Source organism: Benincasa hispida, chromosome 12, assembly GCF_027475165.1.
Source record: "Benincasa hispida cultivar pf3 chromosome 12, pf3_genome.v1.1, whole genome shotgun sequence".
NCBI classification, from domain to species: Eukaryota; Viridiplantae; Streptophyta; class Magnoliopsida; order Cucurbitales; family Cucurbitaceae; genus Benincasa; species Benincasa hispida.
In genome coordinates, this window is record NC_143489.1 from 36615272 (window position 1) to 36635771 (window position 20500).

Genomic DNA, 20500 nt, shown 5'->3' on the forward strand with positions numbered 1-20500 from the left:
TATCAATTGAAAATAAACTTATCTCGAATTGTAATTAAAAAAACAATAAAATGTATCAATAATGATAAAGCCTTTGTTTAATAATATACCAAAAACTACAAACGAGAATTGTTGGAGAAGAAATTTTAGACCAATCGCAAATTGTCACATTATTTACTAAATTAATGATGAAATTCCAAATAATTGAATTTGAGACTAATTAGAAGTTGATAGGTGTCCCAAATTGAAGTTGAAGACATAAATTGGTCAATTTGAATGATGTCATGTTTTTATCAGGTCCAATTTGATATTATAATTTGGGCTAAAATCCAGTTGAGCCCAAAAATAGTTTAATTTGGCCCAAATGACAAAATATGCTCAAATCCAACTACTTAGACCAAAGGACTAGGTCCATGGATTAACCAAGCCCAAGCCCAAGCCCAAGCCCACGAAGCCCATGAATAGAGGAAAGCCCAGAGGCTAGATCAACAAGCCTTAGCCGAAAAAACAGTGATAAGATCATAAGAGTATTTGAATCCGGGGTCCCCTATGATACTTGGCACGAAGCCATGGGTCCTAAGGGAGATTGGAAGAGAAAGCCCCCTTCAATATCCTCATAATGTGTTCTACGCGGTTGAAAGCTAGATCCACATGAGGTGTGTAATGCATAGCTAAAAAAACACCCGTAACTATCAAAGGTCAATCATCGAAGGCTAAGAGGCTAGATCAAGATAAACCAACTTAAAGATTAAAATTTATTTTAAAAGCATAAAAGAATTAAAAGAACTATATATTAGAGCTTGTACTTGCTATACTTCAAATTTCACAAATTAAGTTTGTCTGCAAATCTCGTGCAAACAAGGAAGAACAAATATATGTCACAAAAATTCACAACGAGAAAAAAAAATCACAAAATTGTATATTGAAATATTATAAAGAGAAAAAATAATTGTACTTTTATAAGCATTAGAGCAAGAACTTTGGGGATTACATAAATATCAATGAGGAGTAACATATATTTGCAACCAAGATATAAAATAAAAACCTACAAATTATTATTATGGATGAATAAAAAGAAAAACCATGGTATGAAAGGGAAAAGGCTAAATATTCTCGAACATAACCACTTATAAATAAATTGAAGGATTTAAACAAAAATATAAAAATTTAATTTGGAAAAGATAATCTTATTAACTATATTTCAATAAATAAAAACCAATCAAATCAAATCCTAACCTAATCTTCATAATATTTCAAATGATTTGTTTTTTTTTTTTTAACCACGAAAATCCTCAATTCACACAAATTCTAAGATCCATGGAAATTTGCAGCATAAAGATATAATAAGAAATTTGAATTAATTATGGTATTGATGAATCATACGTGAACCCAATGGTCATTCATCATGTCCATCATCAAAAAAATTTTCAAAATTATGAAATTGAGTGAAACGACCACTAATCTTTTAAAGATTTTGAACATCGTTCTTTCTTTTAGAGATCTTAAATATTGTTCTTGGGATTCGATAACTTTTAAAGAAGAAATTGACATCCAACAAATTAATTTTATGAAAGTTATTGTTGATAAAAAGTTTTCATCATGTTATAAAAATTAGTTATCTTGGAAAGGTTTTATATAAAGGATATGAGGCTTTAAAAAAATAGTTATTTGCATAGAAAAAAGTGAGGGTAAAATGAAAATTAAGAGCAAAAGGGCCAAAAAGAAAATTTGAAAAGAAGTAAGATTATTCTCTCCTTTTTACCTTTTAATATAGTATAGATAGAGATATAGATATAGATATAGATGGATGAGGGTTTGTTTTCAAATTGGTTTTTTTCTAACCACTTCAAAGAAATTGATTGCACTAACAACGGAGGATTTTCGACTTCTTAAAACTTCAGGGTAATTTTCAAATTAAGTACTAACAATTTCATCTACATATTAATAGTTAAGTATCTTGTTAACTTTTTTTTTTTTTTTGGTATCATTGAAACTTTTTAAATTTGTGTATTTCGTTAAACAAAAGTATTAATAATGTATATTCAAAATTAATGAGGACATTTTTTTTTAATTTTTAATAAAAATTTAAGTGTGTTATTAAAACTCTAAGAAAGTACAAAAATTCAAGGGTGTTCTATATCATTTAGTCTTATATATATATATATACTTCGTAACTACTTTTATTTAAAATATTCAATTTTAATTTTGTAGGACGCATTTGAGATTGTGGTATATGGAAGAATCTTAACTGTGAAGAGTTTTTCATTATTTTTTTCTATTCTAATTGTTTAATATTACTTTTTCAAATAACTCATACCTGCAAAGCTAAAGAAATGTTATCTTTTCTTTTTAAAAAAGGTTTTAAATTTTCAATTCTATATTCTTCTCTTCATATGACAAATTTTTTGTTTTTTTTAAGGAAAAATTTGGTCATTTGAATGTTCTATAATGAGTTCTTTCTAAACTTTTATCTAATTTAGATTAAATAAAGTAGAAGTTTTTAACCTAAATAAATATGTCTAATTACATAATTATCTAAACTTTCCTATTTTATTATTTTACACAAAAGTATAATAATATTAATACCAAAAGAAATATAATATAAGTTTCTTGCCGTTATAACTTTCCAAAACCGTTTTCTTTTCAAAATTTACAAAAGTAAGAAGCCTTTCCAACAATATGAAAATTGTTGCTCTCGCAAATAAGTAGGAATCGATAAGAAGCTTTGAACGATCAATACAACATTATATATTTGATTTTTGTAGAAATAAACCAGAATATATTATATAATTAGTAGTAAATTCATAAATGATATATTTTTATTTTAAAATATTACGAAATTAAAGGATGAGAGAGAATATCAAAGGTTGAAAATGTCTCAAAATGTTGTGAAAATCTACTTATGAAGTATTACTAAATTTAATACATTTGCTTAATATCAGTAAGGTAGGCTAATTCTCTAAATCTTTCAATAATATAATTTGTCATCTAAACCATATAATTTTTAAATAATTATTTCATAATAAATTAAATAATTGATATCAATATATAAATAACTGAAATAATATGTCAACTTATACCGAACAAGCTAAGTTAGCATTTACTTAGCAAATATCGTCAATCACTCATTTAATTCATACTACAATTGATTTTTTTCCCTAAAAGTATCGTTGCATGCCATTATTTTTAAAAACTATAGTAATCTCAAAAAACTTAGAAAAAAAAAAAAGCTAAGACAAACACAGCTAGTTCAACCGACATGCCAATTCAAATCTTGCATACCTAAGAAAAAATTAGAAAGGAAAAGTATACATAATTTTTATTGTTTATCTTCCATTTGATTCCTTTGTCTCTCCCTCTTCTTTTTAATGAAGCACAAATATATTTGATAACTTGTTTTTTTTTTTCTTTTTTAGAATTTCTTTTTCTTCTAAGAAAATATTTTTGGAATGGTTTGATTTATCAAAATGAGATGATATACATCAGTACATATATTCTTTTGTAGAAAAATAAAATGCTTATATAACTATAGCTACCTAATAGAATAAAGTTTACCATTACCCCCCATGTAATATTTTTTTAAAAAAATTGAACACAAGAAAATAAATACTTTATTTGCTTTAATTATTCTCATTCTTTTTTTGAGTAAGATTATCCTCCCACTTTGAAGTAAATTTTAACCTACTAAACAGAAAAGGGTTTTTTTTAAAAAAATTTAAAAAATGAATTAAAATATTTATAAATATAGTAAAATATCATTATTTATCCAAGATAGACACTGCTACTATCATCTATCACTGATAAATATTGATAGATATTTATCCGTGTCTATGTGACATTTTGTTATTTTTAAAAATATATTCAACATTTTGACATTTAAAATAATTTTTCAAGGAAAAATGAAATTAATAAATAGAAAATAATTTACACTATCATTCCTAATTTTACTTTCACAAATTGATAACGAAAATTACAATATTTTTATCTTTAAAACTCAAATATATAGATAGATAGAGAAGAGAGAGAAAAATGATTTTAAATGATAATACTCTGAAAATATTTACAAATATAGTAAAATATCATACCCTATCTACGATCGTAGACAGTAAAATTTTGTTATATCATAGAATATTTTGATTTATTTGTATATATATTTAAAATCTTTACATGAAGCCAAATATTATTGGAACATCCCTGTCTTAATATCAGAATCTTTTTGGACAAAAGTTATTATGCTTATGGGCATATCCTTCGGCCATTCCTTGTTTGTAGCATTAGAATATTCCATGAGGATATGTTCTCACAATTTCCAACCCACTAATTTTTTCTTTTTTTAGAATTAACAAAAACTATATGAATTTTCTTTTGAGAAAATTGATGTAAAAGGGAAAAAGAAACTAAACTTCTCTTTTAAAAAATATGTAGTTTTTCGAAAATATATATATATATATATATATATATATATATTTTAATTTCAAAATTAATAGTATAATATTTATGTCAATTGGTCTGGGTTAATAAAAACTAAACTTTATATGATTATGATTTTTTTAAAACTTGGTTTTGACATTTTAGGAAGAGTCCTAATATTTTTTTACCTATTTAAATTTGTTTCTCAACTACAATAGGGAGTAAAAAGATTCAAACTACAGACCTCATAGTCGCTATACAGTTAAGTAAATATTTGGTTTTTTGTTTTTGTTTTTTAAAATTGAGCCTATAGATATCACTTCTCCATCCAAATTTCTTCTTTTGTTATTTGCTTTTTACCACTGATTTAAAAACCAAGACAAATTTCGAAAAACTAAGGTCTGGTAATCTTTTGGTTTTTTGTTTTTGTTTTTGAAAATTAAGTCTATTTCATTCACGTTTCTTACAATAATTTGCATCTTTCTTAAATACAATAGTAGAATTCTTAACCAAATTCTAAAACAAAAACATCTTTTTGAAAGCTACTTTTAGTTATCAAAATTTGACTTAGTTTTTTTTTTTAAAAAAGTAAATAATAAAAGAAGAAATTTGGAGATAGAAATAGTGTACATAGACTTAATTTTAAAAAACAAAATGGTTATCAAATGAGACCTAAACAAATAATTTGAAGAGTTCGTTTTTGTTTTTGAAATTTGGTTAAGAATTTATCTATTATAATTAAGAAAAATGTAAATTACCATAAGAAATAAAGAAAAATAGGTTAATTTTTTTTTTAAAAAAAACCAAAATAGTTATTAAACGCTAAATTTTTAGCCATTTTTGCTGTCTAGCATGAGATACTGCTAGTTCTTTTAAGTAAAAAAAAAAAAAAGAAACACAAATGTGATGGTATTATTATTATTTTTTTTTTTAACTATTTAGCATATGAGGCATTGCTAGTTCTTTTAAGCAAGAAAAAGTAAAATTAATTGTTTTATAGATAAATAACTTTGTGTGATTCTGGTAGTAAACAATTGTCTAATTCAGTTTTGAGAATCTATTAATCTTATTCTAAGTTAAGATTTAATTAATTAAATTGAACGTTTAAAATTAAACTTGCCATATAACAAATATAACTATCTACATTTTTTCTAAGATACGTGAATGCACGTGGTTCAAAATCTTTTGTACAAAAAAATTTAAATAAATATATTTTTAGTTAAATTTAAATAGTAAATATCTAAGTCAAATTTAAAAGTAATGAAACATCATGATGATGACTAAAACTATATGTATCTTTTATTTAATTAATTTATAATGAATATAAAATGTATTGAATGATGTTGAAAATATTTGAAACATAATTTTTTGGAGTGAAATTTAAATGGTTGAACAAATATAATTGTTGCAAATATTGAACATGAAGTTTGAAAATAATTAAAAAGATAAAATGAAAAATTTCAATGGTTGAACAAATATCATTTTTGGAAATATTAGACGAGAAGTTTAAAAATAATTAAAAAAATTTGAAAAAAAAAATTGTTTATATATATTTTATATTAAAAGGGGCTAAGTGGAGAGAATTCTTAACTACCCTCCCCACGTTTACCTTTTATACGTTTTTTTCATCTAATTTTACATTTATTTCTTTTTTTTCTTTTCTTTTTTTTTTTTTGTCAATATCAACAATTTCTATTTTCTCCTCATATCATTTCTTACTATTTTATACCTCTACTTTTTTTTTATGAATTTTATTTTATTTGTTCGTTTAATTTTACATTCTCTTTTCTATTTAGATCTTTCAATAATTCATATTTTGTCCTCATGTTCTTTGTATGAGATTATTACAATATACTTGATATTTCTAATTTCTTTTTAGAAGAGTTTGAAATCTCTAGTAGAATGAAGTTTAGGGAAAAGAAAAACGAAATATATGTATTATGGATAAATTATTTAAAATGAAAAAACTGCTAAAAATATTTATGATTAATAACAAAATATCGATCTATCTACGATAGATAACAATAGACTACTATATGTGACTATCTGTGTCATGATAAGCACAGATAGTAGTCTATCATTGTGTATCGCAATCTATAAGATATTTTGCTATTATTTGTAAATATTTTGATTCATTTTTTTATATTTAAAAACAACCCTTTATTATGTGAAAATGTGTCAGAAAGAGAAGTGTGTAGTTATTGTAGGAAAAGAAACTATATTCATTAAAAAATGTGTATAATGTAAGGATATATGTAAAATTTAACTTCACTAATTCTTTATTAATTGAAAAAGGAAAAAAATATATGTAAGGATAGAGTATGAATTATTGAAAATTATAATGACAAAATAGGGATGCAAAATTAAATGGAAAAAAATAAAAAAAAAATGCATGAAACGTAAAAGAAAAAAAAAACAAAGATACAAAAGAGTAGGAAAGTATGTAAGGACAAAATAGAAATTATTTAAAGATATATTGACAAAAAAAAATGTAAAATTAAATGGAAAAAAGTAGGAAAAGTACGTACAAAATCATGGAGGGGTGTGTGCGTGAGAGTAAAAGAGTCATTAAAAATTAAAGGCAAAGAGGTAAGTTAAATTTTTTTTCCTCTTATCCTTTTTTAATATAATATAGATATAGATTATTATAATTAATGCCTACATTAATATAAACATAGTTCGACTATTAAATTTTTTAAGATCATAATTTATAAGTTTAGTACAACATTTTTAGAATTTTAAAATCATCTTTAATACTAAGTATGGTAGAAAAAGAACTAAGTACCCTTTTCATTTCTAAAGTGTTAGAGGTTTAAGCTTTAAAATTTTAGAAACTTCTTTTTCTAATGTGTGGGGCAGGGAATGTACTACATCGATGTTGATAGTACAAATTTTATATATATATCGAATCAATATTTTTTTTTATATTTAATATTATACTATTCTGTATGGTAATATATGTATGGAAGATATCTTTAATTTAATAAAAAAAAAAGCTCTCAATTCTTAGTTAAATTATATCCAGTTCTAAAACTTTAAACTTAATATAAATATTTGAACATAACAAAATTGATTATCTTTTTTAGTACTTGCATTATTTCTTTTAAGCTTAGAGTTTAATATCAAAATATCAAATGTCCCTACAAATCCCATGAGATTTTTTTTAGATACAACAAATTGGATCGGTGAATTTGATCTCCGGTTTGATTAGAGATAGTACATATTAACTATCTTGAAGTTTTATACATATAAAGAATTAGGAGTGGTCATCAAAATCGCTAAAATTGAATCAATTTATAAAATCAAACCAAACCAAAAGTTAAAGAAACCGAAATTTGTAGTTCGATTCGATTTAAAGTATTTTTAAATCTGAATTATTCGGTTCAGTTTTGTCTTAATTTTGTAAACCAAACTAAAACCCAATTGAAACATTTTTTATAATAGAGAATTCAAACTGCCCTACTATTCTCAATAATTTTTAAACTAACTATTTAATTAATAAATAAATACAATTTACCTTTAAAATTTTCATCCAAGATTAATGGTTAAATTAAAATTTCAGTGATTTAACTTTTAAGCCTTGTATCTATCTCGTTTCTGAACCTTAATTTATTATACACAAAATTAAAAGTTTATGATTAAATAAAATTTTAATTTATAATTAATAGATTAATTATTTTTTTAAAAATTTTAAAATTTTCAAAGTTTATTAAATAAAAAATAAAAAAATGAAATTATAGTTCCTAAAGTTTATGTTTGATAACCATTTTTTTTAATTTTTGAAAATTAAGCATAGACATCTATTTTACATCTGAATTTTTTGATTTGTTATCTATTTTTTATTCATATTTTTAAAAACTAAGTCAAAAATTGAAAAAAAGAATAGTTTTTTTTAGAATTTGGTTAAGAATTCAACACTTTTACTAAAAAAAGATGAAAATGAAAGAAAATGTGCTTGATTTTCAAAAATAAAAAATAAAAAATAAAATGATCACAAAATAAAGCCCAAACTTGTGAGTTTCATAACTATTTGGTTTTTAAATTTTGAAAATACTTCCATATATCGGTTTATTTGTTTTTATAATTAGAAATATCTTTAAAAATTACGTCAATATTTTTATTTTTGAAAATTAAAATAAAAAGATCAAAATTTATTTTTATTTTTAGAATTTGATTAAGAACTCATGCTTTCTTAATATAACTATAAAATTAAAAGAAACCAAACAAATAAAAATGGTTGTCAACTTGGACTTAGAGAATTCTATTAGATTATTTTAAAAGTTACAAATCTAAAATGAGATCTCAAAATTCGAAACTAATTTTGTAATTCAACCCTTATGGAATAAAAAAGGAAAAATATCTTTTTGGTCGGTTTTGGGTCTAGTTTCTATTTGGTCCCTATATTTTCAAATGTTACACATTTTGTTCTTAAATTTTGAGTTTTGTTTCAATTCAGTCTTTAAATTTCAAAATGTTATAATTTTATCATTGAGATTTGAGTTTTGTTTTAGTTTGGTATTTGCGTTTCAAGATTTTACATTTTTAACCTCAATTTTTCATAAAATACTCATTCTCAATCATTGATGTAAATTTCTATAAATTAATTAAAAATAAGTATGAAGTAAAATTTTAAATTTAATTTTAAAAGTGATAAAAAATAGTAAAACTTAATTAATTATATTTCTTTTAGTGTTTTTTTAGTTTATTAATACTAAAGATGAAAAATAAGTATTTAGTAAATAATCGAGGTTGAAAATGTAAATATTGAAACATAAGAACTAAATTGAAACAAAACTCAAATGTTAAAGATAAAATTGTAACATTTTGAAGATTAAGAACTAACTTAAAATCAAACTCAAAAATTGATTAAATATTTAATATTTTGAAATTTAGAGATTAAATAAAAACGGTACTCTCGTGGCATTTTTCCTATTAGAATAGGATTCGGAATGGGAATGAGAATTTTGGGACCCACGGTTATTTTATATTTTGGAAATTAAATCTAAAAATTTAAAAAATATAAATAAAATAAAATAAAATATATAAATATAAAACGCAATGCTAAGAATTAGTATAAATATAACGGAATTTTCGTTCTTCGCTCATCTTCTCCGCCATTCATTGGTTCTTCGATTCGTCGTCTTCACGTATACAAAAGGTTTCAGAAACACGAGGAACCAAAACCGACACAAGTCTTTTGCTTTTGAAGGATTTCTTCATCTTTCCTTCTCTCCCTCTCTCATTCAACGGTATGTTTTTACCAACATTTTCCGCTCTTTGATTCGATTTCATGTTTTCTCATTGATGTTCATCTCTTCCGGTTTTGTTTCTGTGTGATTTTCTCTATTTTGTTTGTTTTCCCCCTCTTATTATTGTTCTGATGTTTCCCTTTTCGTCGGGGTGGAATCCGATGATCGGATTTCCCCATTGTCGATTTTTTTCATAGGAGTTCTATAGATTCTATAGCAATGCGATGAATTATTGTTCGGGTTCGGTATAAGCTTTGAGAAAGGAACAATTGGTTTGAATTTCGATTTCCTTTTTGTTAATTGTCAGTGGTAAATTCAATGCTTTATCTCCGATTTGACTGTGTAGCATCAAAATTTCGAATGTGAAATGATTAAATTGCTTTCTTTGGTGCACGAGGACTGATTTTCTTCTGGACCTGAATTACTTCAAATGTTGAGACGTGTTTCACATATTTTCTTTCTACAAAGTTTGAAAATTCAACGGGGATGTATGACTCGGTGTCTGGATCGTGCGTCTTTAACTATTGTTATTCTAGACCTCGAATGAATTTATCTTTTGAGTTTGAGGTTATGCTTTGTTTATCAAATCAATTCGTTTATTTCGATTGAAAATTATTGGATTGTTTTATTTTCTCTTTTTCTGAACTTTTATTATGGACGGCACTGCATAAATGACAAATCGTTATCAAGGGTCTCATCTTCCTTTTGAAGCGAGGCTCCTTGTTTTTATGAAGTTCTTTGGATTGAGCTCACAACACGTGGCGTCAACTAATTCTTTTCCCTTTTTCTCTTTTTGGGGTTGTTACCAGTTCTCATTTTTAAAATATAAAGTTATTTAATCGTTAGTTACTCGCTTAGACATGTGAGATTAATGTTCTAATTTGTTGTAGACGCGTTCTGTTTTTGTTTCAGGAACGTGCGTGGGTGGGAACGGGAAGAGGGCTTGAGCAAAACCAACCTTTCAAGGAAACTTCTTGGACGGTTTGGTTTGAGGATAAATGATCCGGCTGTCAAAGTTGGTGACAGCCCAATTGTCTTGAATTGAACAATTTCAAAGATCCATTTGAAGATCCTTTTTCTCGTGCGTATTAAGACCCCAACTCAAACTTTGATAATGGGACCTCTCTTTTTATTCACCCATTAATATTCAATTTCTTTCTCTCTTGTTACAGCAGGTGATCTCATAGAAAGATCTCGCTTTCTGGGTCATCTACATCTTAGATTGCTCGACTGCTGATTTTTGCCTCATGTTCTTTCAGAGTAACCTGCTATTGGCATGAGACATTTTGATCTGTGTTTCAGATATGGGTTCCTTGTCTGGAATCCTTCAACGACCATTTGTTGCTGTAACTGCCATGGCTGTGGCTTCTTTTTCCTCTGACTTTTCAGACAAGTTACCATCTCAGAAACCGCCAGAGGCTTCCTCTTCTTCTTCTTCTTCTTCCTCCTCAGATTCAGCTTTAGAATTCTTGAAGGCGTCAAAGACATCATTTGTTTCCTATACTTCTGTTTCGGAGCTTGCAAACTTATCATTTGTTACTAAAATTCATGCACCTATCCCTAAATTCAGTTTTCCAATTCCAACTTCCAGTTGCAACTATGTTGGAAACATCCACACGTCTTTGGTTTCTTCCTCTGTTCTCTCTAATTTATATCAGTCAGCTGCATTGACCAAGGCATCAAAGCAGGCTGCACCTTCACCTAAACTTTCTTTCCCACCTTCTGAGGTTATGTACAGATGGCATTTACCAGAGCCAAGTTCTTTAAATATTACGGGTAGTTCTGCTTGTTCGGTGGCAAAATCTAGGACGGTGGTGGTTTTATTAGGATGGTTGGGAGCAAAGCAGAAACATTTAAAGAGATACGCCGAATGGTATACTTCAAGGGGTTTTCATGCCATTACCTTTACTTTTCCAATGGCTGAGATACTTACGTATCAGCTTGGTGGGAAAGTTGAAGAACACATCGACTTGCTTGTGAACCATCTAGCTGATTGGTTGGAAGAGGAGCACGGGAAGAACCTGGTGTTTCACACTTTTAGCAATACCGGATGGTTAACGTATGTTCTTTTCCCTCTTCTTTTAACTTATATAGACAATGGAAGATTGTTCATTTTCTATTTCTTAGGGAGTGGTAGCTTTGGGGATTTGTTGCTCTTCATTGTAGCACCTTTGGCTTTTCTTGAATGAATGTCATTACGTGATTGTTCCCTTGGATTTATCTTGATGCAGGTATGGAGCTATTCTGGAGAAGTTTCAGAATCGTGATTCTTCTTTAATGGGAACGATTAAGGGCTGCGTTGTGGATTCTGCCCCTGTTGCAGCTCCCGACCCTCAGGTAATGGCGGCCTTGAAATGAAATTCTTGTTCTTTGTCAACGAGACAGTCATCAGTAGTAAAAGATATTAGTCACTATTGGACCATGTTTTTGCCAGTTCCCTTTCTTGTTATTCAAAAAAACTGTAGCTTGCTGTATTCATTCACCACATTAAGTAACCATGTACTACGAACCATGCTCTGATTTAAAGTAAAAATAAGATCGTTGGCTTGGTCAAAATTCATCACCATCGATTTATCATGGTTTCATATAGGAAAGGACTTAAGAGTGGCCTTTTTATTCGGGCATATCCTCTATATATCAAGTTATGGATAAGGGTGAAATTTTGTCTGTTCAACTATTGTTTTCACTATGCGTTTAGAGTAGAGTATCTATTTATTATATACTTTCACAGCTTTTATTTGTTGGTGATCTGTGTTTCTATATAAGTATTAAGTATCTTATTTGAACAATTGTGGGAAAATGATTGTTAATCTTGTCATTGCTTTTCTAGGTCTGGGCTTCAGGCTTCTCTGCAGCGTTATTGAAGAAGAACAGTGTGGCAACAAAAGGATCGACAACCTTGGACAACACCGGGATGGAAGTATCATTCAGCAATAAAGAAAATATAGAGCCTAAACCTGCAGTTACTGAAGCAGCACTTCTATTAGTGTTGGAAAAGATCTTCGGCGTCGTTTTGAAACTCCCTACTGTTAACAGGTAGTTACCCTTTTTAATGTGATCATTATAACCAACATATAACAAGATTGAGCAGATACAACAAAAAATGAATCAAATATGGAACTCCAAAATTATATAGGATGGTCATTAACAAGTAGACAGTACATAAACAATGATAGTTTCATATCCATTTGCAAACATGCCTTTGTTCATTTACGTTAGATTTGTTACTACACTTTTTTTGCAAATGTACTTCATAAACCTGTACATAAAATCTAAAAGACGAAAATTATTCTATTATCCTACCAGGAGGCTATCTGATGTGTTGGGTACGTTATCTTCGTCACAACCAAGCTGTCCTCAACTGTATATCTACAGCTCAGCGGATCGAGTTATCCCAGCAGGTTCCGTGGAATCATTTATAGAGGAGCAACGACGAGCAGGACGTGAGGTTAGAGCTTGCAATTTTGTGTCCACCCCTCATGTAGATCATTTTAGGAATGACCCAAAACTGTATACATCTCAGCTTAGTCAGTTTCTGGCCGATTGCGTGCTTACTTCTTGTTGCAGAGAGTCCTGTTAGCTCAATATTGTGAGTTAGTTGCTCACCATTTTACCTGATTCTTTTCTTCTTTCTATACAACATTGTTTGTTCTCGAAAACAAGTGAGGGCAAGCAAAAGCCTTAAAATTCATTGGTTCTTAATATATAGATCACATTCAGTTCTTTTCATTGTGTTGGGTGTTTGATCATTCTTGGCTTATGCTAGTGAGCTAGAGTGTGCGTGCGCATAACTTAAACAAGCCACCACGTCAACAAAATTAAATCTACTTTCAAGAAGTTTTGAGTAATACAGTTATCATGTAATGTTAAACTAATAGAGTTAACGATGAGAACTTGTTAGACAAAACGATGAGAACTTGTTAGACAATTTTTCTTTTGTTTTAATTCAAAAGTGTGAAAATAAGGATTTGAATCTTTGACATTAAGAAACGAGTAAATGCTAATGATCATTAAGTTATGCTCATTTCGGCTTGTTAGACATAAACTTCGTAGTTAAATGACCTATGAGCAATTTTTGAAATATTGAAATCATATAGAAGCTTGAACGTCTATTGATTATTAAGAACGTTTTAAATAACTGATGTGGTTGACACGTGTGAAAGATTTGAATTGATTGAGATAACGGCCATGTCTTTCAATGCCGTTTATCAATCACAACAGGTTCCGTGGAATCGTTAAATATTGAAGGTTTGTTGAGTTATCCCAGCCGGTTCTGAGATTAAACTTGTAATTTAACTACTTGAAAATATAAACAAATTTCCTCTGTTTCTTTGTCTTATTAGCATAAATGTTTGTCAATGATGAGAGTGGAAGATTTGAAATGATTGAGATGAGCCTTTGTAAACTTATAGTCAATTCGTATGGATTTATTCTAGCACTAATTGATTGATTTAATCTCATGACATTTAACAATTTGACCATTTTGGAATTTCATGTCATTTTTATTATTTCTTTAATTGCAAACAAAGTCATACTTCCCACCAACCCCAACACAAAATTACCCTTAGAATCTAAAATTTTGAGTGACTATAAATTTTGAAGCTAACACCAAACATATATTTAATATATATCAACTTACATTGATTCTAATTGAAATTTGTACAAATTGGGTCTAACGTATCTATCTAGATCTCCTTAGCTACAATAAGTGAATATTAGGAAGCACAAGGAAAACAAAAGAAATAGAAAAGAAAAGAAAACACTTCTACTAAACATGTTTCTCCCAAGTTCCAAACATAGCTAGCAATTAATCTTCCATTCCTGAGAGATAGCTTGTTGAAGAAATCTGAATGATTTTTGGAAATTTTGGAACCCCATGAACCAGAAATCAAAATTATCAACAGTTACTATCTCCAAGTACTTCTGTGAAGGCTTCATCACATTCTTACTTTGGTTCACACTCTCTATCCTCCCTACAGGAATCACCACCTGCACCAACATCAGTTTAGTAAACAACTGAGACCGAACGACATTTAAATGAGAGACAAAACTTTACGCCCGACCATTCTGAAAAAGATGACAAATCGGAGAGAACTTTAGAATCATTGACCTTTTTTTAATCTAAGACGAGTCGAAAAGGGACTTGTTCCTTTTTGCCCGTTTCAAGAGATTTAAGACACAGATAGGTTGTTATACCTTGTAATGAAATCTTAGGAGCTCTCCAGTTGGGGAAGAGAGTTTGAGGGATTTGTCACTGCAAAAGGCAAGTTTGTGTGTGGATATGAAGAGAAGACCTGCTAGGGGTCCTGTTGTTGTTGACAAATAGCATTGACAAGCCTTCAATAGTTTCTCTCCTTCTCTTACACTAAATAACTGCTTGTAAACTTTCCTCAGCCCACCAACCTGAAGAATCTTTGCTCCCAAATTCAACTTCCCCTTTACTGTTTCTCTGATCTTTTGTCCTAATCTCACTGCAACTGTAACCAACCAAACAGTACCAACATAAGTTCATGGTCTCTCTGTTGTACTGTAATAATTTGATTGAAGAGCAATCATATTCAGTTGTTTAATGAGATGTTGAATAGTCTTATTTACAGACTCTATGGATTTGGTTTGATATTAAAGAATCATATATTGTCTCTTTATAAATTTTATCTTCCTCATCAACAAGTAGGAGTTGCCAATCTAAGAAGATCAAGAAACTCATTCAAACTCCGTATTTTCTTAGATCATTTCATAACTTTTCTTGAATAATGACTGCTATGTCACTAACATAATTGTATCATATTGTCCACTTCAAACTTAGACCTATTTTTAAAATCTACCTAGAAAATGCATCATATCAAAACAATGTACATACTCGAGATATTTCTCCACTTCTAAGAGACTAATGTATAGTTTAACTTACCATGTTCTCTAACTCCTTGGGCAAAACTTCCAACCATGCTCCTCCTGCTAACAACTGTATCCTCCCTACCTGCAAACATTTATAACATTCTCTCCATTCAGTTACCATTCTCCCACACTACACATATCCTATAGACATCTAGAGAAGGAAAGAAAAACAAAATAGAAGTTTTACATTGTTTTGTCGCCCGGGGTTCGCCATCGGGAGACTGGTTACCGACCGGAGCAGGCAACAGTCTTTTCAGTGACTTCTCAACCGGCCGAAACATCATGGAGTCTACCGGGATCCCAGCGACTTCTTGTTGCATCAGAGCTTCCATTGTCTTCTGCTTCTACTTGTATGTATCAAATGTAAGAAAAGAGAAAAAGGAGAGTGTGGGTGGATAATCAATGTGCCTCCAACTCTCCATATATATATATATATGGAGGAAGTGAAAATATTGCATTTGAAACTTAAAGTTCTGAGCTGAATCAGCCATGGCCGTCCACCAAGATTATTAAAAGAACGGATATCAGGAAAAGAGAGTTTTTGAGAAAAAGGATCATAAAAGGAGAGAAGATGATGTTTGGGGTTTTATAAACTTTACTAACAAAAATAAAAAAAGAGTATAGTGGAATTGCCTTTTTGCAAAACCCTTAAGATGGATGCTTTCTTAAGATGATGGTTTGTTTTCTTGTCAGGAAAGCATGTATGCATTTATAAATTATGCCTTAATTACTTTACCTTTTTTCTGAAAGAAATGTATTTTATAATAAGGTAGGAGGATCCGAACCAAACCTCTTTGATCAATACATTCGTAGATGTTAGTTGGGTGCTTTGACATGTATTGTAGTAGTTTGGATTGAATTTTTAATATTTATTTAAATCTAAGGATCATTCCGATGAACTTGAAAATCTAAAGCAAAAATTGATCATTCTATCTTGACGATTTGGTTATTTAGGATAAAGTCACATATGCATTACGTTTTCTTTTCAATAAAATTTTTTCATTGCTTTGGTGTAGGGTTATTGGGAAATAATCGAACAACTCATAAGGGTATGTGATCCAATATAACTCTTTTAACTATATTCAAGGTTTTGGATTTTATTCTTAAATAACTAACGTTGCATATTTTGTTATTGAGTTTGCCAGAGATAAAGTTGTCAAAAATACTCTTGAATTTGTCCCTTGTTTAATAAAAAATACTTTTATTCTTTCAAAAGTTGCAATATATTATCTTTGAATTTTCTTAAACATTTCAAAGTTATACTTGGCATAGAAACTCTTTAGATAGTTGGACTAAAAAGTGGGACCTAAAATGGAGCAATAAAGATATCTTGAATGAAAATTGAGACTCTAATGCTACCATTCTCATTCCAAGTCCCCATTATCATTCAAAATTTTGAGGAATTACTACTCGAAGGATTGTTTGAAACAATTATGAAAGATTGAAGGTAATATTGCAACTTTTAAGAGAGTAGTTTGAAACAATAGACAAAATTAAGAGATTTATTTAACCTTTAGAAGCTATTGAGTAGGTAGTTATTTAAAGGGTTAGCACAAAAAGTAGTATGATAACATTATTAATAATAATAATAAACTTGGATACATCTAGAAACTAATTAATAAAGTTAGAAAGACAAAACTAGAAAATATTTAACAAAGTTTAGATGGCACAACTATAATTAATTTAGCAAACTTCTAATGCAAAATCTCTCAAGAAATATAGAATCAACTTTTGCAAATGGGTCCACTAAAGAAAGATAGAATCTTTAACCCTTCAAGACCATATTTTATAAGCATCATGTGTGTTACTTTTCTATTTTTCCCCAACCTTGTGATTGAAATATTTTGAGCTGGCATAATAGCTTTGTGATGCAACTCTTTCCCTTTACTACCAATACAAAAGAAAAAGAGAGCCAAGTTGTATACATGCTCATTTTGTTAAATCATCCCATCCACTTGCTTAAAAAAAACATATCAACATAAAGCTATATGGTTGCATCATGTTTGAGACCATATCATGTGCAAAAGATTTGTATTTCCCCATAGATGTGCACTTTATTCATGCATGCAAGAAAATAACCAAATAAAAATGTTTTTAAGCTATATGAAAGTATCTATAATTTTCAAATTCAAAAATATTCTTAAACTTTTTCTAAAAAAAAAAAGTTTAGAAATACTCTTATTATTAGTATATATTAGTATATGAACTGAAATGGTTAATACTTCATTAAAAAAAAATTATCTAACTTTTCAAAGTTCCATTAGTACCCCTACCTTTTTGAAAAATGTTAAAAAATGTTCTTAACATTTATCACACTTCACCACCTTCCTCTTCTATTTTCTCTCTTTCCCTTACTTCACTTTATGACCTTAGAGTTCTCTATTTTCCCTCTTTTTTCTCTACTCTCTTATTCAATACTCTCTTACTTGCCTTCTTCATTTCTCTCGTCTCTTGATTCTCTTCTTGTTATAGATTTTTGTTGCTTCATGTTTATTGTTTGACTTTTGTTATATCTGGAAAAAAAAGCTTTTTCTTAAATTAAGGTAAGAAAGAGAATAATGGAACCACCAATGGACACTTAATTCTTAAATATTTTGATGAGGTCATATGTTAGTAGTTGAGTTTAGTTCACAAAATGAAATATTTTGAGAATAAGAGACACAATAATATTTGTATCATAATTTTGAGGACAATTAATAGGAAAAGAAGAAGTGTAGAACCAAACTTGTAGTGATGACGACATTGTTGATCCCTTTTGCAATTTAAATTACTCTATTAATTATGATTACTTAAGAATATTCACCATGATGAAGATGATATTCCTTTCTCAATCCTTTTTGTATTTGAGAACATTCACAAAATGAAAGATTTTTTTCTCCATAAGTTCTAAAGGAGATTTTGCTTTTGGAATTTTGTGAGATTTTGTGGAATTTTAGGCTTTAGCTTGAAGTTTTGGTTTATATTTGGTTGCTGAGAAAAGTGAAATAAAAATTGGAGAAATGGGAGAAAAATAAGAGTATATATATGGAAAAAAAAATGAGGATATCTATACGTTGATTTAAAATTGGTCCTTTTCCAACTCAAGATAACTTCAAATATTGATCTCTACACTAGTGATAAGAACATTTTTAAGCATTTTTTAAAAAGTATTAATGCAACTTTTGAAAATTCAAGGATATTTTTTAAATGAAGTATTAATGGTTTATGTTCACATACTAACATTAAGGGTATTTCTTAACTTTCCAAAAGTTAAAATTGAAACTTTTGAAAATTTAAAGGTGTTTTGTAAACAAAGTAATGATTTCCATCCAAAACTAACGTGTTGGTATCTTCAAACTTTTTTTAAAAATTCAAGTGTATTATTGAATTTTTTGGAATATCAGAAATATTTTTGATGCAATGTACAAAATTCCTGTGTATTTTCTATAATTTAACATTTTTTAAAACTAAACTAACATTATTATTTCTTAATAAAATAAAATTTCAACCACCAAATTTTAGTGATGGGTTAACCAAGATACTTAGGCTACATTTACCAACTTGAAATCGTAATTAATTAATGATTATAATATGAAAATTGGGTCCCAATTAATTTCCATTGTTGGTGTTTACAAGCATTTTGTCATCACTATGAATATTAGGCCCCACGGCGAAATCTTTAATCTCATTTTGGATGAGAGGGTGACGAATCTGATTACTATTGACCATTACTTGAGATTCATTCATCTTTTTGTAAGATTTTTGTCTTCACATATCATCCATCTCATTCAGTTATAACCCATATGGTTTTGTTGTGTTAAAAATCGATATCGATATCCATATGTCATATGAAGGAATTGAATTCCTTAGCGGAAGTGTATGAAAGCACGTGCTATTGTTAAATCAATTTTTAAAAACTCAAACACAAAGAAAAAAAATACGGAGAAGAACAGGATAAAGATCTTAATAAATTACATCATGCTTTTTAAGGAGAAAGAGAGAAGAGAAGGACTAACCTTTGAAGATTTTTCTTTTCGTGTATGAATTCCCCTTCTCGAAAGGGAACAACACGAATGCAAATCTCCCTCAAACTAGAAAAATGCCTCTCACGAACAAACAAGTCATGAGGACACTACCACTTATTTCTTCACTATTCTCAAGACAAAGTCAAGGATGTGTGGGCTCCTTGTAGTTGGTAGGGAGAAATTTTATTTGGTAGAATTTTAGGGAAGAAGATAGAGTTACAGAAAGAACTCTTCTGTTTTCTTCCGTGATACGTTGGAATCAAAACTTCAAATCAAAAGAATCATATATAGTTTTAATATGAATATTATTCATATTAATTATTAACCGATAATATTAATATGAAGGGAGATTTTCTAAAATAGAAAAATAAGTAAAACTATTTACACAAAATAACAAAATTTTAATTTTCTTTGATAGAGCTGATAGAAGTCGATGGTATCTATTAGTGATAGAAACTGATAGAAGTCTATCAGTGTCTATCAATGGCTTTTTTTGCTATTTCTGTAAATAGTTTGACATTTTTTTTAATTTGTAAAAATTTTCCTAATATGAATCTTGCTCATATTAATTATAACTTAGTATTATACAAATCTTATTCATATAATTAATATCTGAATCTTATTCAAATATTTATCTCTCACATATTATAATATATAATTTTGAATCTTATTCAAAATTAATTCTATATTATAATGTATCTATATACATTATATTAATTGTATCTTATACAATAATTTTCTTTATTTAACTTGAATAATTCAAATTAATCCAAAATTAATTGGTTCTTGTTTTACCCTTAATAAGCTAATAACGAGACCTTATGGACCTATAGATTAAAATCTCCAATGATATGAGATTAATTAATTAAATTCTTTAATCAAATTAATCAACATTCATTAACTACAAGTCACTCTACTAAAGACCCACAACTGTACTCTTTGAATTATAGATATATTTCTGTG

At 28.4% G+C, this 20500-nt stretch overlaps 2 protein-coding genes across 3 annotated transcripts; one reads left to right on the forward strand and one right to left on the reverse strand.

The window, feature by feature from the left end:
• The first annotated feature begins 9462 nt into the window (after window positions 1-9462).
• Window positions 9463-13367, forward strand: LOC120067796 (alpha/beta-Hydrolases superfamily protein). Of its 2 annotated transcripts, none has more exons than XM_039019385.2 (6): window positions 9463-9638; window positions 10551-10719; window positions 10811-11697; window positions 11870-11975; window positions 12469-12674; window positions 12945-13367. In XM_039019385.2, exons 3-6 carry the CDS (start codon window positions 10943-10945, stop codon window positions 13216-13218), a joined length of 1341 nt encoding a protein of 446 aa, XP_038875313.1. In that variant the 5' UTR covers window positions 9463-9638; window positions 10551-10719; window positions 10811-10942; the 3' UTR covers window positions 13219-13367. The 2 variants fall into 2 exon arrangements, with proteins under 2 accessions (XP_038875313.1, XP_038875314.1); XM_039019386.2 differs by having other exon boundaries at window positions 10814-11697.
• An 865-nt stretch (window positions 13368-14232) lies between these two features.
• On the reverse strand, window positions 14233-19626 carry LOC120067797 (putative GEM-like protein 8). The gene is made up of 4 exons (XM_039019387.2): window positions 15721-19626; window positions 15547-15615; window positions 14835-15115; window positions 14233-14627 (listed from the first exon to the last, which is right to left on the reverse strand). The coding sequence occupies exons 1-4, from the start codon at window positions 15863-15865 to the stop codon at window positions 14439-14441; spliced, it is 684 nt and encodes a 227-aa protein (XP_038875315.1). The 5' UTR covers window positions 15866-19626; the 3' UTR covers window positions 14233-14438.
• Between the last annotated feature and the right edge of the window lie 874 nt (window positions 19627-20500).

What these genes read in the sequence shown, in the direction of transcription:
- LOC120067797 (XM_039019387.2), bottom strand. Translation starts at nt 15,865, where the DNA reads ATGGAAGCTCTGATGCAACAAGAAGTCGCTGGGATCCCGGTAGACTCC. An exon ending in ACCCCGGGCGACAAAACAAT is followed by an intron (nt 15,616 to 15,720) that starts GTAAAACTTCTA and finishes AAATGTTTGCAG; the next exon opens with GTAGGGAGGATACAGTTGTT. An exon ending in CCAAGGAGTTAGAGAACATG is followed by an intron (nt 15,116 to 15,546) that starts GTAAGTTAAACT and finishes GGTTGGTTACAG; the next exon opens with TTGCAGTGAGATTAGGACAA.
- LOC120067796 (XM_039019385.2), top strand. Translation starts at nt 10,943, where the DNA reads ATGGGTTCCTTGTCTGGAATCCTTCAACGACCATTTGTTGCTGTAACT. An exon ending in TTGCAGCTCCCGACCCTCAG is followed by an intron (nt 11,976 to 12,468) that starts GTAATGGCGGCC and finishes TTGCTTTTCTAG; the next exon opens with GTCTGGGCTTCAGGCTTCTC. An exon ending in AAACTCCCTACTGTTAACAG is followed by an intron (nt 12,675 to 12,944) that starts GTAGTTACCCTT and finishes TTATCCTACCAG; the next exon opens with GAGGCTATCTGATGTGTTGG.